The 26,528-nt window shown below is 39.5% G+C and overlaps 1 protein-coding gene across 2 annotated transcripts; it reads left to right on the top strand.

Moving 5' to 3' along the window:
- On the top strand, nt 1–21,560 carry LOC133552679 (signal-transducing adaptor protein 1-like). 2 transcript variants are annotated; one of them, XM_061900054.1, is made up of 9 exons: nt 3–193; nt 257–328; nt 3,260–3,376; nt 3,455–3,511; nt 14,556–14,743; nt 14,809–14,940; nt 17,807–17,876; nt 18,812–18,914; nt 21,130–21,560. In XM_061900054.1, exons 1-9 carry the CDS (start codon nt 92–94, stop codon nt 21,285–21,287), a joined length of 999 nt encoding a protein of 332 aa, XP_061756038.1. In that variant the 5' UTR covers nt 3–91; the 3' UTR covers nt 21,288–21,560. The 2 variants fall into 2 exon arrangements, with proteins under 2 accessions (XP_061756037.1, XP_061756038.1); XM_061900053.1 differs by having other exon boundaries at nt 1–328.
- Nucleotides 21,561–26,528: the final 4,968 nt, after the last annotated feature.

Genomic DNA, 26,528 nt, shown 5'->3' with positions numbered 1-26,528 from the left:
TCATTCTCGCCCCCCCGCCACTGAGTCCGTGGCTATTTTCAGGACCAGCAGCAGGAAAGGAGCGTGACCAAAAGAAGGAGTACCTGGGAGCATGTCTTCGCCGAGCAGGGTGCTCCTCATGAGGCGGGCTCACATCACGGCTCTGCCGCTCTACTACTCAGGACCCCTGCTGAAGAAGCTGTGCAGTGAGAGGGTGAGGCCGCAGGAGGAGACCTCGGTCCAGGTCAGATGTTCCAACCCTGTCCGTCCTTTGCAGGACTACAAGAAGTTCTACGCAGAACTGCGCGGCGACGTTCTGTTTCTCTACAAAGATGAAACCCAGGACACAGTAAGACCATTCTTCAACCTTTCACCCCACTCAGCTACGATTGTCATTTCAACAAAAACATGCTTGACCAACTGGAACCAACCTTGACCTTTCACCTGAAGTATCCTTTAGAGCACAGGTGTCCAACTCAGGGCCCGGGGGCCAGATGTGCTTTTATGTGGACCGTGAAAGCCAAGTATCAACATTTTGTCTTTTTTACTAAGTCTATTTCAGCGGTTCTTAACCTGGGTTTAATCAAACGGATGTCGAGACACACCTGACTCATCGTGTAAATCAGGGGTCACCAACCTTTTTGAAACCAGGAGCTACTTCTTGGGTACTGATTAATGCGAAGGGCTACCAGTTTGATACACACTTAAATAAATTGCCAAAAATAGCCAATTTGCTCAATTTACCTTTAATAAATAAATCTATACATATATATAAAAAATGGGTAATTCTGTCTGTCATTCCGTTGACAATTTTTTTCCTTTTACGGAAGGTTTTGTGTAGGGAATAAATGATGAAAAAAACACTTAATTGAACGGTTTAAAAGAGGAGAAAACACACAAAAAAAGGAAAATTAAATTTTGGAACATAGTTTATCTAATTTTCGACTCTTTAAAATTAAAAATTCAACCGAAAAAAAGAAGAGAAAAACTAGCTGATTCGAATTTTTTTGAAAAAATGAAAAAAATAATTTATGGAACATCATTAGAAATTTTTCCTGATTAAGATTAATTTTAGAATTTTGATGACATGTTTTAAATAGATTAAAATCGAATCTGCACTTTGTTGGAATATATAACAAATTGGACCAAGCTATATTTCTAACAAAGACGAATCATTATTTCTTCTAGATTTCAAAAGAAATTCAAAAGACTTTGAAAAAAGATTTAAATTTGATTTGACAGATTTTCTAGATTTGCCAGAATATATTTCTTGAATTTTAATCATAAATTTGAAGAAATGTTTGACAAATATTCTTCGTCGAAAAAACAGAAGCTAAAATGAAGAATTAAATTAAAATGTATTTATTATTCTTTACAATAAAAAAAAAATATATATTTTAACATTGATTTAAATTGTCAGGAAAGAAGAGGAAGGAATTTAAAAGGTAAAAAGGTATATGTGTTTAAAAATCCTAAAATCATTTTTAAGGTTGTATTTTTTCTCGAAAATTGTCTTTCTGAAAGTTATAAGAAGCAAAGTAAATAAATTAATGAATTTATTAAAAGAAGTGAAGACCAAGTCTTTAAAATATTTTCTTGGATTTTCAAATTCTATTTGAGTTTTGTCTCTCTTAGAATTAAAAATGTCCAGCAAAGCGAGACCAGCTTGCTAGTAAATAAATACAATTTAAAAAATAGAGGCAGCTCACTGGAAAGTGCTGCTATTTGAGCTATTTTTAGAACAGGCCAGCGGGCGACACATCTGGTCCTTACGGGCGACCTGGTGTTGGTGACCCCTGGTGTAAATAAAAACTTCCCCCTAACGGCGTATTGTTGCTACGGCAAAAGCAGACGTCACACTGATTTTCAGGTGTGTCATTTGTTGTGATTTTATCACTGTGTTGGTTTTCTTCTTTGAACAAGGTGATGTTCATGCATGGATCGTTTTGTGCACCAGTAAAAAAAAAATATAACTTTTTCTTGAATTTGATATTTTTTCACTAAAGAATGGTACGGTGAATGCGCATATGAAACTGCTGGGGTTCGGTACCTCCAACAAGGTTAAGAACTACTGGTCTATTTGTTCTTTCAATTTGGACAGAAAGAAATACATGAACAGCATGTATTTTAAACTTTTTTTTTTTTGTCCTGTCCAGCTTCTCAGGCAAATCATATTTTTGATGTAGAGGGTAGATGCCCAGATTTACTTTACAAAAGATAAGTGTGGGATACTTCTCTTGTTGCCTTATTTGCATACTTGCCAACCCTCCCAGATTTTCCGGGAGACTCCCGAAATTCAGCGCCTCTCCCGAAAACCTCCCGGGACAAATTTTCTCTCGAAAATCTCCTGAAATTCAGGCGGAGCTGGAGGCCACGCCCCCTCCAGCTCCATGCGGACCTGAGTGAGGACAGCCTGTTTTCACGTCCGCCCCTGAACCTGTCAAAGAGGCAGCTGCGACTCTTTTGCTTCTTCCCACCGGCCGCCCCTGACCGTCGGATGCTTCCACCGTGGAGGACAGGAAAAAAAAAAAATCTCAGCTTGGCCCCAACGGCTGCTTTCGCCTCGTCCAGAAACTTGGCTTCCCTCTGAGACACTGGTGGTCGCCAAACCCCTTCGATTTCCAGGTTGTACAGGTTCGACCACATAATCTGACTAAAACACTAGTAACACAATAAGCAGATAAGGGATTTTCCAGAATTATCCTAGTAAATGTGTCTAATATCTGAATCGCTCTGCCGTCGATTTTTTTTTCTTTTCTAGTCCTTCACTCTCACTTTCCTCATCCACGAATCGTTCATCCTCGCTCAAATTAATGGGGGAATCGTCGCTTTCTCGGTACGAATCGCTCTCGCTGCTGGTGGCCATGATTGTACACAATGTTCAGATGTGAGGAGCTCCACAACTCGTGACGTCGCGCGCACATCGTCTGCTACTTCCGGTACAGGCAAGGCTTTTTTATTAGCGACCAAAAGTTGCCAACTTTATCCTCGATGTTCTCTACTAAATCCTTTCAGCAAATGATCAAGTATGACACATAGAATGGACCTGCAATCTCTGTTTGAAGAATACAATCTCATTTCAGTAGGCCTTTAAAGTTTAAAAATACATGTATTTCTTTCTGTCCAAATTGAAAGAACAAATAGATTTAGTAAGAAAGACAAAATGTTGTTTCTAGGCTTCCATGAGCCACATAAAAGGATGCGGCGGGCCTTGAGTTTGACACCTGTGCTATATAGTAATGTTTTGTCAAGCAGTACATTAAAATGTTTTCCCTGCAAGTACACGGAGAAGCTAAACCTGCAGGAGATGAAGTCCATGCACTTAGAGTCTCCGTACGAGAGGAAGATGCCCACCGTCTTCACCCTCACTTTGTCCACACAGAAGGTCCACTTAAAGGTATTTTCTCCCTCTTTTAAGTTAAAGTTCCTGTACTTCCTAAAGCTCTGACGCTACTACTATGTGACGATGGTGCAGATGGACAACCCTGACACAGGAGAGGAGTGGAGGGTTTACATCCAGACCATGGTTCAAGTGAGCAAACACACTTTTACTCTTCACACACACACGTCTAAACTCAGAGGGACCACTTTGATACTTTTTTGTGTAATCAAGATTTCCAAATGCAGTATCTGTTAAGCTATGTGAACAAAACAAAGCAAAATAGTGTCATACCATATATCACATTAATAAGGAATTCATTTTAATTTGACAAAATGCCAAAGGCCAATACAAAAGAAACAAGCATAGGGCCACACTTTGAACGCCTGTTTTAACGCATATATAACCATCATAAAGTCACTTTTTTATATGCCTAAGTGTCATGGAGCTATTAAGACAATTTAATTGCTGTATCATCAAAGTCAACTTCTGCAGGAAGGACTTTGCCGAGCAATACTGTCATCTAGTGGCGATTTATAGGTAGTGCTGGTGTTGTGTAGTGTAACATACTGTTACGCAGTGGCAGGCTCTGCGAATCCCACCTAGGCCTTCAGTGATGTCCCACTTCAATGATGACCTCTCGAAATAGCATCATTGATGTCACCCCACGACCCTGGCTGGAGAAATACTATACACCAGGGGTCACCAACGCAGTACCCGCAGGCATCAGGTCGCCCGTAAGGACCAGATGAGTCGCCCGCTGGCCTGTTCTAAAAATAGCTGAAATAGCAGCACTTACCAGTGAGCTCCCTCTATTTTTTAAATTTGATTTATTTACCAGCAAGTTGGTTTCGCTTTGCTCAACATTTTTAATTCTAAGAGAGACAAAACTCAAATATAATTTGAAAATCCAAGAAAATAATTTAAAGACTTGGTTTTCACTTGCTTAAATTAATTCATTTTTTATTTTTTTTTACTTTGCTTCTTATAACTTTCAGAAAGACAATTTTGGAGAAAAAACACAACCTTAAAATGATTTTAGGATTTTTAAACACATACCTTTTAAATTCCTTCCTCTTCTTTTCTGACAATTTAAATCAATGTTCCAAAAAAAAAAAAATCAATGTTCCAAAAAAAAAAAAATCAATGTTCAAATAAAAAAAAAATGTTTATTGTAAAGAATAATAAATACATTTTAATTCTTCATTTTATCTTCTGTTATTTCAACAAAGAATATTTGTGAAATATTTCTTCAAACTTATTATGATTAAAATTCAAAAAATTATTCTGTCAAATCTAGAACATCTGTAGAATCAAATTTAAATCTTGTTTCAAAGTCTTTTGAATTTCTTTCAAAATTTTTGCTCTGGAAAATCTAGAAGAAATAATGATTTGTCTTTATTAGAAATATAGCTTGGTCCAATTTATTATATATTCTAACAAAGTGAAGAATGGATTTTAACCTATTTAAAACATGTCATCAAAATTCTAAAATTAATCTTAATCAGGAAAAATGACTAATGATGTTCCATAAATTATTGTTTTAATTTTTTCAAAAAGTTTTGAATTAGCTACTTTTTCTTTTCTTTTTTTCGGTTGAATTTTGAATTGGCTTCACGGTGGAAGAGGGGTTAGTGCGTCTGCCTCACAATTCGAAGGTCCTGAGTAGTATGCTTTTCTTTTACGTAATATTATTTGAATAACAACGTGATATCGTGATATCGTGATCCAACGTGTTCCAACGTTCCTTTCTTTCTTCCAGCTAACACAAATAAGGTTGGATTCGTTTTAGACCGGAAGCCATTTGACTGGCGCCGTTGTTCTGATGGGAAAAAGTTTTCTGCTGTTTTCGCCTACTGCTCGTCTGTTTGATTAGCGTTTTTCTTGTGTTGTTTTTTTCCCTCTACTTTTTGAACCCCAAGCGGACGACTAACAGCAACGATGCCGAAAACGGGGTCTCAAACCGGAGCTGATCATGTTTTGCCAGTCACCCTTCGAGTCCATCATGAATAGTTTGGGACCCAACACGGACCCCTGTGGGACACCTCATTAACACGTACATCATCACCCTTGAGGGAGGCTAACACTCTGCTGCTGCTGCCCTGAGGCGGCTAACACTGCTGCTGCTGCCCTGAGGAGGCTAACACTCTGCTGCTGCTGCCCTGAGGAGGCTAACACTCTGCTTCTGCTGCTGCCCTGAGGAGGCTAACACTCTGCTGCTGCTGCCCTGAGGAGGCTAACACTCTGCTGCTGCTGCCCTGAGGAGGCTAACACTCTGCTGCTGCTGCCCTGAGGAGGCTAACACTGCTGCTGCTGCCCTGAGGAGGCTAACACTCTGCTGCTGCTGCCCTGAGGAGGCTAACACTGCTGCTGCTGCCCTGAGGAGGCTAACACTCTGCTGTTGCTGCTGCTGCCCTGAGGAGGCTAACAATCTGCTGCTGCTGCTACCCGGAGGAGGCTAACAATCTGCTGCTGCTGCTGCCAGGAGGAGGCTAACAATCTGCTGCTGCTGCCCCGAGGAGGCTAACACTGCTGCTGCTGCCCTGAGGAGGCTAACAATCTGCTGCTGCTGCTGCCCTGAGGAGGCTAACACTCTGCTTCTGCTGCTGCCCTGAGGAGGCTAACAATCTGCTGCTGCTGCTGCTGCCCTGAGGAGGCTAACAATCTGCTGCTGCTGCTGCTGCCCCGAGGAGGCTAACACTCTGCTTCTGCTGCTGCCCTGAGGAGGCTAACAATCTGCTGCTGCTGGTGCTGCCCTGAGGAGGCTAACAATCTGCTGCTGCTGGTGCTGCCCTGAGGAGGCTAACAATCTGCTGCTGCTGCCCTGAGGAGGCTAACAATCTGCTGCTGCTGCTGCTGCTGCCCTGAGGAGGCTAACAATCTGCTGCTGCTGCCCTGAGGAATTAGCAAGCACTCACTAACATCAATTTCTATACAGTACAGCAGCACCTACCACCAACAGATCAAGCAGACTGCCATAAAGCCTGCTGATCAAGGTACTCCAAGGTTAAACTACTAACAGTAACAATGCCTCCTAGGAAGGCACAGGTTGACGAGCTGGAAGAAATAAAACTCTCGCTTAACTTTATGTCTGAAGAGTTGTCCAGAGTGGAAAATCAACAAACTGCACTTAGTCAACTAGTGGAGGAAGTTAGAGAGCTAAAAAAATAATTGTAGAAAAAGACAAATCAATTAAAATATTGGAAAGACGTGTTGATGAACTTGAACAATACACAAGAATGGATGATGTGATTGTCAGTGGCTTGAACACCAAACACCGCTCATATGCTCGAGCAACTGCAGGTGAAAAGAATGGTGGGATGAGTCCACGACGGAGCTAGAAAACCTGGAGCAACAGGTCCTGCAGTTTTTTCAGTCTAAGAACATTGAAATAGACAGTAATGCTATCTCTGCCTGTCATACCCTCCCTCGAAGGGATAACTTGGCAAAACAAGCAATTATTATACGGTTTACGAACAGGAAAGTAAAAACTGATCTTTTGAGACAGTCTAAAAAATTAAGAGGTACGGCAGTGTACATTAATGAGCACTTAACAAAAAAAAAACTCGGACATAGCAAGACAGGCTAGGGCCCTAAAGAAACAAGGGAAAATTCAGTCCACGTGGACACGGAATTGCAAAGTCTGGATAAAACTACAGGGCACGCCTGAAGAAGCAAAGGTTCTAGTAATCAGAGAAATGGGGGAGCTTGAAAAGTACAAATGATGAAACCAGAAATCATGTTGCCAACTTGGTAATTGAATGTTAATATAACAGCAAATGAATGAGTGAAATATGAACTTTGCACTATGTTTGAAAACGATATAGACCCTGAAAAAAATGTCTTCAATGGCATAGCAATGAATTGCAAATATTATACAGATGAACAATATAATGACAGTATAAAATTAAGTAACCAATTAAAAATTATACATATTAATAGTAAAAGTCTGTCTGCAAACTTTCACCATATAAAGGAATATTTAAGTCAATTTGTAAAACCTTTTAGCGTTATAGCAATATCAGAAACTTGGATAACTCAAGAAAAAAGTGTAGATTTTGGTCTGAATGGATATGAATTTGTGCATTTGGATAGAATAGATAAAAAGGGAGGAGGAGTAGCACTCTATATTGATAAAAATCTAAACTTTATTAAAGTTGAAAATATGACATCTATCATTGAACAAATAATGGAATGTATAACGGTAGAGATTATAAGAGAAGGAAGAAAAGATATCCTAGTTAGTTGTATATATAGAACTCCGGGATCCAAAATAGAAACCTTCACCAAAGCTATGGAAGGATTATTTTATAAATTGAATAACAAAGAAATATTTATTAGTGGAGACTTTAACATTGACTTAATACATACAAGTAGCAATAGAGAAACAGCTGAATTTATAGACACAATGCACAGTATGAGTTTGATATCTTTGATAAATAAACCAACAAGAATCACATCACATAGTGCCACCCTAATTGACAATATATTTACCAATATAATGGATGACAACCTAATATGTGGAATCTTGATAAATGATGTAAGTGATCATCTCCCAGTATTTGTGGTCTACAACTGTGCCAGTAAAATTAAAATTAAGAATGAATGTGAAACTGTCTATAAAAGAATCATAACAGAGAAAACGCTCAACAAATTCAAGAATGAACTAGAAAAGCAAAATTGGAATACTATTTATGATAAAAAAGAAGTTAATACAGCTCATGAAGAGTTCTTAAACACATTTAAAATACTATATGATGGAAATTGTCCAGTAGTAAATTATAAAAGGAAGTCAAACCACGGCGAGTTTAAACCGTGGATGACTAAAGGACTCCAAAATGCCTGTAAAAAAAATAATATTTTATATAAGGAATTTATAAAAAATAGAACTTTAGTAAATGAAAATAAATATAAAAAATATAAAAATTAACTAATCAATATAATCAGAATGTGTAAAAAAGATTATTATATAACTAAACTGGAATATAACAAGAATAATATAAGAGGTGTATGGAAAATATTAAATGGTATTATTAGAAATAAAACTGATGATAATCAATACCCACCATACTTTATGGAAAATAACAACATGATTAAGGATAAGGAGGTGATAGTAAATACATTTAATGATTATTTTATAAATATTGGACCGAAACTAGCAGAAGAGATAAAGGTAGAAGGGACAAAAATAGATGCAGCAGATTATATCAACCCAAACCCTAAAACAATGTTTTTAAAACCAGTAGTAGAAAGAGAAATCAGGGACATAGTCAAAAGTTTTAAGAACAAAACAAGCAAAGATGTGGATGATATAGACATGCAAACTTTAAAGTATGTGATAGATGGAATTAGTGCTCCATTAGCGTATCTATTTAACCTTTCATTTGAAATGGGAGTATTTCCTCAACTAATGAAAATTGCAAAAGTTGTTCCTATTCACAAAGCGGGAGACGGACACTTATTCACAAACTACAGACCAATCTCAATATTACCACAGTTCTCCAAAATATTAGAAAAAATATTTATAAATAGATTCGATGGCTTTGTAGAAAAAAATGAATTATTAACAGGTAGGCAGTATGGTTTCAGGAATAATCGATCAACAGCACAAGCATTAACAGATTTAATTGAAGAAATAACTGATAGTATTGATACAAATAAATATACAATAGGAGTATTCTTAGATCTTAAGAAGGCTTTTGATACAGTAGACCATAGTATTCTTATTAGAAAAATGGAAAAATATGGTTTTAGAGGTATTGTTCTGGAATGGATAAAAAGTTATTTATCTGATAGAAAGCAGTTTGTACAGATATCACAAAAAAAATCATGTTGGTTAAATATTAAATGTGGGGTACCACAGGGGTCAGTCTTAGGGCCCAAGATGTTCATCATGTATATAAATGATATTTGTAAAGTAACTGAAAACCTTAAATGTGTGTTATTTCCGGATGACACCAATGTACTCTGTTCTGATGTGGACTTGCAGCAGCTCCTGAAGACCGTCACCATGGAGATGTGTAAACTAAAAAAATGGTTTGATGCTAATAAATTATCATTACACCTAAATAAAACTAACTTTATGTTATTTGGAAATAAGAGAAATGATATAGATGTAAAATTATATATAGACAATGTTAGTATAGAAAGAGTAAACAAAATCAAATTTTTGGGTGTGATCTTGGACCACAGGATCTGCTGGAAGTCACACATTACATACATCATAGGGAAGTTGGCCAGAAGTATTGCTGTCCTGGGTAAAACAAGGCACATTCTTAATCAAAAAACATTACACACTCTTTATTGTACACTTGTTTTACCATATTTGAGTTACTGTCTAGAAGTTTGGGGAAATACATACAGGACGAACATCCAACCACTATTCATAATGCAAAAAAGGGCCATCAGACTGATACATAACACAGGACCCCGAGAACACACTAACGGATTATTTATAAAAACATTTGATTTAAAACTACCAGATCTCATTCAACTCAAGACTGCCCAAATGATTTATAAAGCAAGTAAAGATTCACTTCCAACAGGGTTACAGAGAAGATTTTTACAAAGAGAAGGGAATTATAATTTAAGAGGAGAACTACTTTTTAAGATCCAATATTGTAAAACAACGCAGAAACGAATTAGTATAACAATAGCAGGGGTTAGAATATGGAACTGTTTAAAGGATGAACTAAAACACAGCACCAACATAAACCAGTTTAAAAAGCTTTTTAAATCATTTATCATTAGTAAATATAAAAAAGAAGAGCAAACATTGTTTTAGAAAGACAATAATATATATGTATATAGATACAATGTATGATCTCATAATTATACATATAGGTTATATTAAAATGTATATATTACCACTTTATATGGAATTTAAATAAGTTGTGTATATATATATGTATATATATATATATATATATATATATATATATATATATATATATATATATATATATATATATGTATATATATAAGTGTACAAATGTATATGTTTGATTTAAATGTTAAACTGTGTATATGAGACGTGTGCTACATATATGTTGCTTATATATTGTTTAAAAAAAAAAAGTAATACAAGTGAAGCATGTTTTAGATTGTATATATTTTGTCCAGGGTGTACCCCGCCTTCCGCCCGATTGTAGCTGAGATAGGCGCCGGCGCCCCCCGCGACCCCGCAAGTGAATAAGCGGTAGAAAATGGATGGATGGATGGATATTTTGAACCTTGTTCTTGTTGTGATGGGGTAGGTTTATATAAGCGTTGCTTCAACCTACACCCTTTCGGCTCAATCATTGCTCAAATGAGTGGTTTTTTTTTTTTTCTCTTTTCTTGTTGTTGTTCTTTGTTTTATGTGAAGATTGCCGAAATAAAATATATTGATTGATTGATTGATAGTCTGGGGTTCAATCCCAGGCTCGGGATCTTTCTTTGTGGAGTTTGCATGTTCTCCCCGTGAATGCGTGGGTTCCCTCCGGGTACTCCGGCTTCCTCCCACCTCCAAAGACATGCACCTGGAGAAAGGCCCCTCCCACCTCCAAAGACATGCACCTGGGGATAGGCCCCTCCCACCTCCAAAGACATGCACCTGGGGATAGGTTGATTGGCAACACTAAATTGGCCCTAGTGTGTGAATATGAGTGTGAATGTTGTGTGTCCATCTGTGTTGGCCCTGCGATGCGGTGGCGACTTGTCCAGGGTGTAAACCGCCTTCCGCCCGATTGTAGCTGAGATAGGCGTTAGCGCACCCCGCGACCCCAAAAGGGAATAAACGGTAGAAAATGGATGAAAGGAATTTTTAATTTTAAAGAGTCGAAATTGAAGATAAACTATGTTTCAAAATTTAATTTTCATTTTTTTCGTGTTTTTTCCTCTTTTAAACAGTTTAAGTAAGTGTTTTTTTCATCATTTATTGTCTACAAAAAACCTTTTGTAGAAGGAAAAAAAATGTAGGACAGAATGACAGACAGAAATACCCTTTTTTTTAAAAATATATTTATCTGTTTATATATATATTTATTGTGAGAAATCATTAAGATGATCCATGTTTCCACAAAGATAAATATTATTAATTATTAATAATAACATAGGGTTAAAAGTAAATTGAACAAATTGGCTATTTCTGGCAATTTATCTAAGTGTGTATCAAACTGGTAGCCCTTCGCATAAATCAGTACCCAAGAAGTAGCTCTTGCCTTCAAAAAGGTTGGTGACCCCTGCTATACACAAACACATTTCCTGCGCATTGAAATACATCAACAGTGTACAAAACAGGTTATTTTTATGGCGCATTTAAAAGTCAATAAACTTGCATCAGCAATTAAATCATATCTTATGTGGTACTGTCAAAATTAAGATTGCAAAAAACACATCAGACGTGAAAAAATAAAGGAATAAAACATTTGAACTCACAATTTGTAGAACCCATCGGACGCCGTATAAGCCAGTGCAACCGCTCGTAGTCGCTAGATCCCAGGGGAAGTGGCGAGCATGGTCTCACAAGATGTACTTTCTCTTGAAATATCCTTCTTGAAAATGGCCTTGCAAATATATAAACTGACACCTCATCAATGTTTTGTTCTCCTTCTTTGTGGGTCAACATCCATCCATCCATCCATTTTCTACCGCTTATTCCCTTTCGGGGTCGCGGGGGGCGCTGGCGCCTATCTCAGCTACAATCGGGCGGAAGGCGGGGTACACCCTGGACAAGTCGCCACCTCATCGCAGGGCCAACACAGATAGACAGACAACATTCACACTCACATTCACACACTAGGGCCAATTTAGTGTTGCCAATCTACCTATCCCCAGGTGCATGTCTTTGGAGGTGGGAGGAACCCGGAGTACCCGGAGGGAACCCAGGCATTCACGGGGAGAACATGCAAACTCCACACAGAAAGATCCCAAGCCTGGATTTGAACCCAGGACTGCAGGACCTTCGTATTGTGAGGCAGACGCACTAACCCCTCTCCCACCGTGAAGCCCCTGTGGGTCAACACTTCCTGCTAATTTGCAACTTGTGATTGGATACTCACTTTGGAGTGACAAGTGAGTATCCAATCAAAGTCTCGTTAACATCAGGCTACCTAGATAGGCTACCGTCAACAACTTGCGATCTGATTGGCTACCGCAACTGTCTATCAACTGTATGTGTTCTCAAATTAATCCACAAACATTCCTGGTGAGTATCCCAACACAGGAAGCCCCCTCACGTTTGCTACCATTTTTTTTTTTTATTAATCAGTCCAATAAAATAATATACAATTCCAAACCTGGCCCAGCAACATTCAGAATAGAAATCAACAGAGTAATTGAGAGGACTCACAAACATGACAAAAAATCCAAAAGTAGTCAAATAAAAATGAACAATATCAACAACAATATCGATATTAATAGGAATTCTAACAAAGCAGCGATTAGAAATCCCTCTTATCATTACAGCCATTTATAAAAATGATAATAAAACAAAACCATGAGATGGGAATAAGCGGTAGGAAATGGATGGATGGATGGTATTTAAAAATGAATAGTGACAGTGACTTACACTTGCATCACATCTCATAAACCTGACAACACACTGTCTCTAATATTTTACACAAAGATAAAAGTAGTCATATTTTAGCTTCATTTAAAGGCCTACTGAAAGCCACTACTAGCGACCACGCAGTCTGATAGTTTATATATCAATGATGAAATATTAACATTGCAACACATGCCAATACGGCCGCTTTAGTTTACTAAATTGCAATTTTAAATTTCGCGCGAAAGTATCATGCTAAAACATTGCGGTATGATGACGCGTGACGTCACGCATTGTAGAGGACATTTTCTTCCAGCACCGTTCACAGCTATAAGTCGTCTCTTTTTATCGCATAATTCCACAGTATTATGGACTTCTGTGTTGCTGAATCTTTTACAATTTGTTCAATTAATAATGGAGACGTCAAAGAAGAAAGATGTAGGTGGGAAGCGGTGTATTGCGTCCGCCTTTAGCAACACAAACACAGCCGGTGTTTCCTTGTTTCCATTCCCGAAATATGACAGTGAAGCTTTACTATGGAACAGAGCGGTCAAGCGAACATGGTTCCCTACCACATGTCAACCGGTAGGTTTCGGTGAGAAAATGGTGGTAATAAGTCGGCTCTTAGCGAAAAGCTTAGCTCGTTCCTCCTGCACCTGCAGACTCTCTTGCCTCCTCCCACCGGCCGCCCACGACAGTCGGATGCTTCCACCGTGGAGGAGGGGGAAAAAAAAAAATCTCAACCCGGCGCGATCGGCTGCCTTCGCCTCGTCGAGAAACGTGGCTTCCCTCAGAGACACTAGCGGTCACCACACCCCTCCGACTTTCAGGTTGTACTGGTAGGACCATATAATCTCACTAAAACAATAGTAACACAATAAGCAGATAAGGGATTTTCCAGAATTATCCTAGTAAATTTGTCTAATAACATCTGAATCGCTCTGCCGTCTAGTTTTTTTTTTTTGTAGTCCTTCACTCTTACTTTCCTCATTCACAAATCTTTCATCCTCGCTCAAATTAATGGGGAAATCGTCGCTTTCTCGGTCCGAATTGCTCTTGCTGCTGGTGGCCATGATTGTAAACAATGTTCAGATGTGAGGAGCTCCACAACCCGTGATGTCACGCGCACATCGTCTGCTACTTCCGGTACAGGCAAGGCTTTTTTATTGGCAACCAAAAGTTGCAAACTTTATCGTCGATGTTCTCTACTAAATCCTTTCAGCAAAAATATGGTAATATCGCAAAATGATCAAGTATGACACATAGAATGGACCTGCTATCCCCGTTTAAATAAGAAAATCTCATTTCAGTAGGCCTTTAATAGATCATTTTAAATCATGGATCCCGTTACCAACGTTGAAACCATGCTGGCCCTACTCTCTCCAGCTCTGAACAATGGGCCCCCGGCCATAGGGTTAAGAAAGATACATTATATAAATAAAAATCGTTATCCAAAATAAAAGATTCATTGTTCCTATCAAGGCCCACCCTTGAGTGACATACTTCTCATATCCTTGATCAAACCCTGTTAGTCACTCCGTGGTTGTAATCACAGTTTTGTGAGATAAATACAAGTTTGGAGGTCTTCTTAGAATGATCATGAACATGTGCAACAAGACCAGGAAGCATCTCGTTAAGAAATAATTGAGTCAAGCAGGATGTTTCCTGTAGAAAGAGATTCCCAGCCAGCTGCAGCTGCTGCCTGGTCAGAAGATGCTGCTGGAGGACGCTCTATCTCAGGAGCAGAGGAGAAAGGCCCTGGCAGACAAACCCCCCGCACTACCGCCTCGACCGGCCTACCTCCGAGGACCCTTCTCTTCCCCCCACCCACCAGACCACGGCAGCCTCGAGCAGCTCCCGTACGTACTGATGTACCCACGCCAATGCAGATGTTTTAAACACACATGTCCTCCGCTTCCTTTAGATGTTTCTTCAACGTGACGCGACAGGAAGCGGAGCAGATGTTGGAACAGAATCCGGAATATGGAAGCATCATCCTGCGCCCGTCCACCTTGAGCAACAACTACGCCCTCACGCTGAGACACGTCACAGCCAGGTAGTCACATGTATATAAACCCAAAAGCAGTAAAGTTGTCACGTTGTGTAAATGATAAAAAGAGAATACAATGATTTGCAAATCCTTTTCAACTTCTATTCAATTAAATAGACTGCAAAGACAAGATACTTAATGTTTGCGCTGAGAAACTTCCATTTGTTGCAAATAATCATTAACTTACAATGTAATGGCAGCAACACATTGCAAAAGGCAAAAGGCCTTTCCTTTTAACAACACTTGGTAAAGGTTTGGGAACGGAGGAGACACATTTTTAAAGTGGAATTATTTCCCATTCTTGCTTGATGTACAGCTTAAGTTGTTCAACAGTCGCCCGCCTCATATTTTAGCCTTCAACATTTAAATGGGAGACAGGTCTAGACTACAGGCAGGCCAGTCTAATACCCGCACTCTTTTACTACAAAGCCTGGCTTGGCATTGTCTTGCTGAAATAAGCAGGGGCGTCCATGGTAACGTTGCTTGGATGTCGACATATGTTGTTCCAAAACCTGTATGTACCTTTCAGCATTAATGGTGCCTTCACAGATGTGTAAGTTACCCATGCCTTGGGCACTAATACACCCCCATACCATCACACATGCTGCATTTTACACTTTGCGGCCATAACAGTCAGGATGGTTCTTTTCCTCTTTAGTCTGGGGGACACAACGTCCACAATTTCCAAAAACAATTTGAAATGTGGCCTCATCAGACCACAGAACACATTGCCACTTTGCATCAGTGTTATGGTTAACTAAGGGGAGATGACGGCAGACTGACACAAGGTGGAAATAATGTTCAATAATGTATTATATAATATTAATAATAATAATAATAAACAATACTAAACTAATAAGATAACCCAGGGGGATGGAGTGTGTCAAACCCAACTGCATATGTGTGTTACTATGTGTGTAAATTAACTGAAGTGTTGTAGAGAGCGAAGGAACAAGGCAGTCCGGAAGGCAGGCAGATGAACATCCAGGGCAGGAGAGGAGAGGCTAGATCGAGGGGAATCGAGGAAGGCAGTCCAAAAACACAGGGGGGAACAAAAGACAATCTCGAAGGGGGAAGACTGGTACACAGAGAAGTAACTAAGTTCCCGCACCGATCCTTGGGTCCACTGGACCTTTATCCAGCACGCCTTCATCAGTACCAGGTGAGCAGATTGGTAAATGAGTGCAGGCTTGTCACTGCATGGGCGTGCTGCGCTCAGCGTGAGCGGGGGCGTGTCCTGGTGCGCTGTCAGCGGGTCCTCTAGGTGGTCCCGCAGCGGACGGAGACACAGACTGCGCGCATGCCGCAACAATCAGTCCATCTCAGATGAGCTCGGGCCCAGCGGAGCCGGCTGCGTTTCTGGGTGTTGTTGATAAATGGCTTTGGCTTTGCATAGTAGAGTTTTAACTTGCACTTAAATATGTAGGGACGGACTGTTTTTACGGACAGTGGTTTTCTGAAGTGTTCCTGAGCCCATGTGGTGATATCCTTTACACACTGTCGCTTTTGATGCAGTAGCGGCTGAAGGATCCAGGGTGCATAATATCATGGCTTACATGCAGTGATTTCTCTAGATTCTCTGCCCCTTTTGATGATATTACAGAGCTTAGATGGTGAAATATCTCAATTCCTTGCAATACCTGCTTGGTTCTTTGACAATTTGCTTGGGCATTTGTTGACAAAGTGGTGAGCCTCGCCCCGTCCTTGTTTCTGAATGAGTGAGCATTTCATAGAAGCTGCTTTTATAGCCAATCATGGCACCACCTGTTCCCAATTAGCCTGTTCACCTGTGGGATGTTCCAAATAAGTGTTTGATGAGCATTCCTCAATTTTCTCACTCTTTTTTGCCACTTGTGCCAGTTTTTTTGAAACATGTTGCAGGCATCAAATTCCAAATGAGCTAATATTTGCAAAAAAATAAGTTTTCCAGTTTGAACATTTAGTATCTTGTCTTTGCAGTCTATTCAATTGAATATAAATGATAAATGGGTTGTACTTGTATAGCGCTTTTTCTACCTTCAAGGTACTCAAAGCGCTTTGACACTACTTCCACATTTACCCATTCACACACACATTCACACACTGATGGAAGGAGCTGCCATGCAAGGCGCCAACCAGCACCCATCAGGAGCAAGGGTGAAGTGTCTTGCTCAGGACACAACGGACGTGACGAGGTTGGTACTAGGTGGGATTTGAACCAGGGACCCTCGAGTTGCGCACGGCCACTCTTCCACTGCGCCACGCCGTATATAAGTTGAAAAGGATTTGCAAATCATTGTATTCTCTTTTTATTTACCATTTACACAACGTTACAACTTCACTGCTTTTGGGTTTTGTATATTTGAAATAAAAATTATATGGTAGTTTTTACTAAATCTAACCAAACAAACTAGCAAAATGCTCTACATTCTTCATATTGGGGTCAGCATTGAACACTTCAGGCTCCAACCTCTATTTAAAGTACTTGGGGCAGAATCACATTAAAAAGTACACTATATAATTTGACAACGTTAATTTCCCCAGAACATGGCCAGCGACACTCCCGCTTGCTTACAGGAAGTTGCTCTTTGTGTTGCCCATTGTGTGTATCTTACGTTTTACTAAGATTCAATTTGATATGGTTCTGTTAACAGTTTGATACATAAATATCTACTCGTAATTGTTCCAAAACGGGTCGGTAGTAAAAGCACAATGATCCTCATACTGTTCAGTTTTTCATCAAAATTATGCATGCATTAACTTTACTGCAGCTTTTCTTTTTACACGTTGTCCATTTTCAAGCGACGAACATTTTTTATAGTTGAATATTTAAGGGTTTAAAAAAAATGTTGAGTTAGTGTGTTGTTATTAATAATAATGACTTGTGTTTTAGGGGGCCCTCCATGAAGAACTACCGGCTGACCTGCACTCAATCAGGATTCATCATTCAACTGGAAACATCAGTATGTTCTAACATAATCACTTCAAAACGGTTAAAAGTAAATATCCACAAACACTTACAGGTAACTTCATGAGGGTAAAATGATGTTTTCTCCATTAAAAATAGTAGTAGTATCATACAGTAATGTTTCACATCGTAAAATATTTATACTATTTATGTTGAATTATATTATATTTACATACGTTTTATGATCATTTTATTTAGCGTGGTATTTTTTCATTATATTTGTACATTACTTGCATAATTATTATTGATATAAATATGAATATATTTTTTTCACTCATTAAAAAAATCTATATATACCATCCATCCATCCATTTTCTACCGCTGATTCCCTTTTTGGGGTGGCGGGGGGCGCTGGCGCCTATTTCAGCTACATTTGGGCGGAAGGCGGGTTACACCCTGGACAAGTCGCCACCTCATCGCAGGGCCAACACAGATAGACAGACAACATTCACACTCACATTCACACACTAAGGCCATTTTTAGTGTTGCCAATCAACCTATCCCCAGGTGCATGTCTTTGGAGGTGGGAGGGAGCCGGAGTACCCGGAGGGAACCCACGCATTCACATGGAGAACATTCAAACTCCACACAGAAAGATCCCAAGCCTGGATTTGAACCCAGGACTGCAGGACCTTCTTATTGTGAGGCAGACGCACTAACCCCTCTGCCACCGTGAAGCCTATATATACCATATATCTGATATTAACAACATTCAGTAGAGTTCTATAATGACATTACATACTGTATCATTTGTCATTTCCTGCTAATAAGTGTGCAAGTAAAGAAGAGTATCTATACATCTAATTTGCTGAGACGTGTGAGAACATTTTACATGTACTTTTAATCCACCAAAGTTATGGAAATGTGCAACATTGTAAATGATCCTACATAAATATGATGATCTACTGTTATTTGTCCTTTTCCATCGAGGTGACAGTCTCTTCCCTGAGTGATGTATTGGAATATTTCCTTGAGAAGACAGAATACCGCCTTCACCCTTACACGCCGTGTGAAACCTACAACACTTGTATTGGTGAGCAGCCCTCTAACAAACATGCTTGTATTTCTTACCTTCCTGAGACCTCCGAAACATCCCTACCTCTTTAGGACCACCTTTTCTAGATATATAAACATTTGTGAATTATATTTATATAGCGCTTTTTTCTCTAGTGACTTAAAGCGCTTTACATAGTGAAACCCAATATATAAGTTACATTCAAACCAGTGTGGGTGGCACTGGAACCAGGTGGGTAAAGTGTCTTGCCCAAGGACACAACGGCAGTGACTAGGTTGGCAGAAGCGGGAATCGAACCTGCAACCCTCAAGTTGCTGGCACGGCCACTCTACCAACCAAGCTAAACCGCCCCACATTTGTGTTTACAACATATAATAATAATATATACAAACATATATAAAAAAGGTAAGCTTTTAGTAAATCTTAGGTTTTTTTTTGTTTGAATTTGGTTTTACCGTATTTCCTTGAATTGCCACCGGGTATATAGTATGTGCCTGCCTAGAATTACTGTCGGGTCAAACTCGTTTCGCAAAATATTATTTTTATTAGCGCGTGTCTAGAATTTCCACCGGGTCAAACTCCTTTTGCCAAATAATTAGCATATGCCTAGAAATTCCGCAGGGTCAAACTCGTCACGTCACGAGTGACACTTCACCTGTCATCATTTTCAAAATGGAGGAGGCTGATTTCAATCATTTGAAATTGCATAAAGGGAAGAAGATTAAGAGCTATTCAGTAGGATTTAAGGTCCAAGCTATTGAATATGCTTAAAAGAACAGTAAGCAGCTATGTTTTATTAATATACTGTAGCTGCGTGTGTCAAATATGAGTCATTAAATGACTCCCGCCTCCTGGTGGTAGAGGGCGCTAGTGATCCTTCTTACGACTAATCGGCTGCAGAAGAAGTGACAACAAGCAGCAAGAGTGAGCAGCGATCGTTTATGTTTTCCTCTCACTTGCACTTTTAACATGGAGGATTACATATCTAAAATAAAACAGTTTTCTAAACTGGACTTTCAATCAAAGCAGGAGGTAATAAAGGAAGATCTCTATCGAGACAGAGAGACTTTTAAAACTGAAGAAAGATAAGGAAGACTTCTATAAACAAGTTGTCAATGCTTTTGATCAGAAGGAGCTGCGCATGGACTTCATTTAGAAGTAAAGGTAAGACCATAATAAAGTTTTTTTTAATTAAATGTGCTTTCCATGATGGTTTCCTTACATCAAACTCAAATTTATAAGCGCAGGCCTAATTTTACCGCATGCCTGTGGTAAGCGCCGTAGTGAGAATAGGTTTTAAAATAATTAGCGCATGCTTGCCTTTACCGCATGCCTTTGGTAAACGCCGGAGTGAGAAGAGGTTTTAAATTAATTAGCGCCCTGGCGGCAATTGAAGGAAATACGGTAATCTTTATTTACTTCAAGTTATTACAGTATGTCTCTATATGCATATACCACATTTCCTTGAATTGCCACCTGGTATATAGTATGCGCCTGCCTTGAATTATTACCGGGTCAAACTCGCTTCCCAAAAGAATTAGCGCATGCTTAGTATTCCCGCCGGGTCAAACTCGTGACGTCACGAGTGACACTTCACCTGTCATCATTTTCAAAATGGAGGAGGCTGATTTCAATCATTTGAAATCGCATAAAGGGAAGAAGATTAAGAGCTATTCAGTAGGATTTAAGGTCCAAGCTTACATCACACTCAAATGTTTACTGCATACCTGTGGTAAGTGCCGGAGTCAGAAGAGGTTTTAAAATAATAAGCGCATGCTTACTTTTACCGCATGCCTTTGGTAAGCGCAGGAGTGAGAAGAGGTTTTAAATTAATTAGCGCCCCGGCGGATATTTAAGGAAATACGGTACATTTCTTTTTTATTATTAATTTTGGCCAAATGGGGCCATTTCAATTTCTTACACACACTTGTTATTACACAATTTGGCCAGAGGGGGAGCACATAATTTTTTTTACACACACTTGTTATTTCATATGTTGACCAGAGGGAGAGCATTTTCCCTCCTTTTTGGGACCACCCTCATTTTGACCAACAGGGGTGCAAATGAGACATTGTCTATTAGGTCCAATGTTATTGGGACTATGATTTATGTAGTCACTTGTTCACACCTCCTCATATGGAAGATACATTTCCTTCTTGATGTCTCAAGTAGGGTAGAAATACAAGAACAAACACACTTTCATCCTAAGAATCTGTGTGTGTGTCTTCAACAGAGATGACACCCCCGCCCAAGCGCGCCAGCAACCCTTCCCGAGCAGCAAAAAGCGTACCCAAAGCTCAAGTGGGGCCCATGGTGTGTTCAGGGACCAGGCCGGGGGAAAGCGAATATGTGGTTCCTGAAGACCACCAATTGAATAAAAGGTGTGAATGAGAGAATATGAGAAACAGCACAGTAAATGTTTCGGAGCGATCAATATTTTTGTTGCCTCAGATGCGATTTGATACTTTGACAATGACAATAAATACCAGAAGTGAAATTGTTTGATAGCAATTAACTGAAGTAAACACAATAGCACATTTTTTATCTTACTGAATGCTAAACTCACTAGTATTGTTGTAAATCAGATAACGAAATACATTTGTGGTACTGAATTCTACATACAATTTTCTTTTTTTTTTACAAAATAAAGTGACTAGTGGACAATTTCTCTTGTGGATCAATAAAGTGTGTTTATCTGAGTCTAATAAATAAACAAAAACAACTATTGGCTCACGGTATAGCTCGGTTGGTAGAGTGGTCGTGCCAGCAACTTGAGGGTTGCAGGTTCGATTCCCGCTTCCGCCATCCTAGTCACTGCCGTTGTGTCCTTGGGCAAGACAGTTTACCCACCTGCTCCCAGTGCCACCCACACTGGTTTAAATGTAACTTAGATATTGGGTTTCACTATGTAAAGCGCTTTGAGTCACTAGAGAAAAGCGCTATATAAATATAATTCACTTCACTTCACATTTAAATCATTTGGGGTTTGGCCTCAAAGCCTACCTGTATCCAGAGACTTACACCCTGACTTTGTAAAGAATTAAAAAAAATTATAATAATTATTTGGTAACAATAAGAAGAGAAAACAAGAAAAATATTGATTGAATGACTAAAGTATTGTTTATGCACTGATACCAGACAATGCATGAATAGCACCGACATCTGTATTAATCAACTTTAGCGGTTAGCTTCTTGTGTGTAGCATGCTCTGCCATTCCCCTTTCTCTAGTCATCCAGTGATATTAATACTTGAATGCTCATTTTCTGTGGTGAGGATTAGTATCACAGAAGCGGTTTTTTCACTGTTAGATGCAACTTGCTCTCAAATTTGAGCCGGTGCTCTGGAAAGATGTGCACAACTCCTGCATGTGTGTATCAAGAAATATAGAAATGTGAAGTGAATCCACTGATATACAGTACAGGCCAAAAGTTTGGACACACCTTCTCATCATTCAGTGCCTTTGTCTTTATTTTCATGACTGTTTACATTTACATTGTGTGGATGAGGTGGCGACTTGTCTAGGGCAGGGGTCACCAAACTTTTTGAAACCAGGAGCTACTTCTTGGGTACTGATTAATGCGAAGGGCTACCAGTTTGATACACACTTAAATAAATTGCCAGAAATAGCCAAATTGCTCAATTTACCTTTAACTCTATGTTATTATTAATAATTAATTATATTTATCTTTGTGGAAACAGTGATCATCTTAATGATTTCTCACAATAAATATACATTGAAACAGCTACATATATATATATATATATAAATATATATATATTTATATATATATACATATTATAAAAAAGGGTATTTCTGTCTGTCATTCCGTTGTACATTTATTTTCCTTCTACAGAAGGTTTATTGTCGAGAATGATGAAAAAAAACACTTAATTGAACCGTTTAAAAGAGGAGAAAACATGAAAAAAATTAAAATTAAATTTTGAAACATAGTTTATCTTCTATTTCGACTTTTTACAATTCAAAATTCAATCGAAAAAAAGAAGAGAAAAACTAGGTAATTCGATTTTTTTTTTGAAAAGTTTATGGAACATCATTAGTAATTTTTCCTGATTAAGATTAATTTTAGAATTTGAATGGGTTCAAATCCAATCTGCACTTTGTTAGAATATATAACAAATTGGACCAAGCTATATTTCTAACAAAGACAAATCATTATTTCTTCTCGATTTTCCAGAACAAGAATTTTAAAAGAAATTCAAAAGACTTTGAAATAATATTTAAATTTGATTGTACAGGTTTTCTAGATTTGCCAGAATATTTTTTTTTAATTTTAATCATTTTAAATTCAAAGAAATATTTCACAAATATTCTTCCTAGAAAAAACAGAAACTAAAATGAGGAATTAAATAAAATGTATTTATTCTTTACAAAAACAAAAATACATTTACTTGAACATTGATTTAAATTGTCAGGAAAGAAGAGAAAGGAATTTAAAAGGTAAAAAGGTCATTTTTAAGGTTGTATTTTTTCTCTAAAATTGTCTTTCTGAAAGTTATAAAAAGCAAAGTAAAAAAATAAAATAATTTATTTATACAAGTGAAGACCAAGTCTTTAAAATACTTTCTTGGATTTTCAAATTCTATGTGAGTTTTGTCTCTATTAGAATTAAAAATGTCGAGCAAAGCGAGACTAGCTCGCTAGTAAATAAATAAAATTTTAAAAATAGAGGCAGCTCACTGGTAAGTGCTGCTATTTGAGCTATTTTTAGAACAGGCCAGCGGGCGACTCATCTGGTCCTTACGGGCACCGCGTTGGTGACCCCTGATCTAGGGTGTACCCCGCCTTTCGCCCGATTGTAGCTGAGATAGACTCAAGCACCCCCCGCAACCCCAAAAGGGACAAGCGGTAGAGAACGGATGGATGGATATTTCCATTGTCGATTGTCACATCAAAACTACGAATGAACACGTGGAGTTATCTACTTAACAAAAAAAGGTGAAATAACTGAAAACATGTTTTATATTCTAGTTTCTTCAAAATAGCCACCCTTTGCTCTGATTACTTTTTCGCACACTGTCACCTGAAATTGTTTTTCACAGGTGTGCTTGAAGCTCGAGGAGAGAATGCCAAGAGTGTGCAAAGCAGTAATCAGAGCAAAGGGTGGCTATTTTGAAGAAACTGGAATATAAAACGTGTTTTCAGGTATTTCACATGTTTTTTTTAAGTTCATAACTCCACGTGTTAATTCATAGTTTTGATGTGACAATCTACAATGTAAATACCGTATTTTTGGGATTATAAGTCGCTCCGGAGTATACGTCGCACCTGCCGAAAATGCATAATAAAGGAGGAAAAAAACATATAGATGTCGCACTGGAGTAGAAGTCGCATTTTTGGGTAAAATTTATTTGATAAAATCCAACAGCAAGAATAGACATTTGAAAGGCAATTTAGAATGAATAAAAAATAGTGAACAACAGGCTGAATAAGTGTAGGTTATATGAAGCATAAATAACCAACTGCTATGTTAACCTAACAGATTATGGTAAGAGTCATTCAAATAACTATAACATATAGAACATGCTATACCTTTACCAAACTATCTGTCACTCCTAATCCATAAATCCCATGAAATCTTCTTCCTCAATGTCGCTTCTAAACAACTCTGCCAACTCCAAAGGTATGCGCCGCTTCCTCTTGTCCTTTTCTGCTGCATATTTCACTACGTCCAGCTTGTAATCTGCACTACATGATTTCCTTTTCGCTGCCATTTTTGTTCAGCCCTTCTCAGTTTTTATAAGTTACCGCTAATGACGAAATGATCCATTTTAATAGCTACGGCAGTAGCATATAGCTGTTAGCATACCATGACACACAATGCACTTCTGCCATGACCCTCCCCCGCCAATTTCTTATCGGTCGACGTGTGTGTGACGATTGCTGACATTTTCTTCGTCTCTTCCGTGAATGAGATAAATAATATTATTTGAATTTTACGGTAATGTGTTAATTTCACACATAAGTCGCTCCGGAGTATATGTCGCACCCCCGGCCAAACTATGAAAAAAACTGCGACTTATAGTCCGAAAAATACGGAAGTGATGAAAATAAAGAAAACACATTGAATGAGTAGGTGTGTCCAAACTTTTGGCCTGTACTGTATATGTTAGTTCCACGACCAGGACGAAAACCACACTGTTCCTCCTGAATCCGAGGTTCGACTATCCGCCGTAGCCTCCTCTCCAGTACACCTGAATAAACCTTACCGGGAAGGCTGAGGAGTGTGATCCCACGATAGTTGGAACACACCCTCCGATCCTCCTTCTTAAAGAGAGGAACCACCACCCCGGTCTGCCAATCCAGAGGTACCGCCCCCGATGTCCACGCGACGCTGCAGAGTCTTGTCAACCAAGACAGTACCCCAGCTCTATACTCTCGGCAGGGTTCTTGAGGGTGCATGGGAGTTTGCCCAACCAGTCTACATGTGCTTTGTGGACTTGGAGAAGGCATTCGACCGTGTCCTTTGGGAAGTCCTGTGGGGAGTGCTCAGAGAGTATGGGGTATCGGACTGTCTTATTGTGGCGGTCCGCTCCCTGTATGATCAGTGTCAGAGCTTGGTCCGCATTGCCGGCAGTAAGTCGAACACATTTCCAGTGAGGGTTGGACTCCGCCAAGGCTGCCCTTTGTCACCGATTCTGTTCATAACTTTTATGGACAGAATTTCTAGGCGCAGTCAAGGCGTTGAGGGGTTCCGGTTTGGTGACCGCGGGATTAGGTCTCTGCTTTTTGCAGATGATGTGGTTCTGATGGCTCCATCTGACCGGGATCTTCAGCTCTCGCTGGATCGGTTCGCAGCCGAGTGTGAAGCGACCGGAATGAGAATCAGCACCTCCAAGTCCGAGTCCATGGTTCTCGCCCGGAAAAGGGTGGAATGCCATCTCCGGGTTGGGGAGGAGACCCTGCCCCAAGTGGAGGAGTTCAAGTACCTAGGAGTTTTGTTCACGAGTGGGGGAAGAGTGGATCGTGAGATCGACAGGCGGATCGGTGCGGCGTCTTCAGTAATGCGGACGTTGTACCGATCCGTTGTGGTGAAGAAGGAGCTGAGCCGGAAGGCAAAGCTCTCAATTTACCGGTCGATCTACGTTCCCATCCTCACCTATGGTCATGAGCTTTGGGTCATGACCGAAAGGATAAGATCACGGGTACAAGCGGCCCAAATGAGTTTCCTCCGCCGTGTGGCGGGGCTCTCCCTTAGAGATAGGGTGAGAAGCTCTGCCATACGGGAGGAACTCACAGTAAAGCCGCTGCTCCTTCACATCGAGAGGAGCCAGATGAGGTGGTCCGGGCATCTGGTCAGGATGCCACCCGAATGCCTCCCTAGTGAGGTATTTAGGGCAAGTCCAACCGGTAGGAGGCCACGGGGAAGACCCAGGACACGTTGGGAAGACTATGTCTCCCGGCTGGCCTGGGAACGCCTCGGGATCCCCCGGGAAGAGCTGGACGAAGTGGCTGGGGAGAGGGAAGTCTGGGCTTACCTGCTTAGGCTGTTGCCCCGGCGACCCGACCTCGGATAGGCGGAAGAGGTTGGATGGATGTATATGTTAGTATGTTTGCTTATAGACCTGTTAAAAAGTTGCTTGAGTAAAACTATAGAAAACATTCCCAGAAG

The sequence above is a fragment of the Nerophis ophidion genome, linkage group LG05, assembly GCF_033978795.1.
Source record: "Nerophis ophidion isolate RoL-2023_Sa linkage group LG05, RoL_Noph_v1.0, whole genome shotgun sequence".
Lineage (NCBI taxonomy): Eukaryota > Metazoa > Chordata > Actinopteri > Syngnathiformes > Syngnathidae > Nerophis > Nerophis ophidion.
Note: the sequence above shows the minus strand (reverse complement) of the source record. Positions and strands in the feature narration are given on the sequence as shown.

Excerpts from the sequence above, each read along its gene's own strand:
- LOC133552679 (XM_061900053.1), top strand. The coding sequence starts at position 92 with ATGTCTTCGCCGAGCAGGGTGCTCCTCATGAGGCGGGCTCACATCACG. Across the intron at positions 3,377-3,454 it reads CACAGAAGGTCCACTTAAAG|ATGGACAACCCTGACACAGG; the intron begins GTATTTTCTCCC and ends ACGATGGTGCAG. Across the intron at positions 14,941-17,806 it reads CTGAGACACGTCACAGCCAG|GGGGCCCTCCATGAAGAACT; the intron begins GTAGTCACATGT and ends CTTGTGTTTTAG.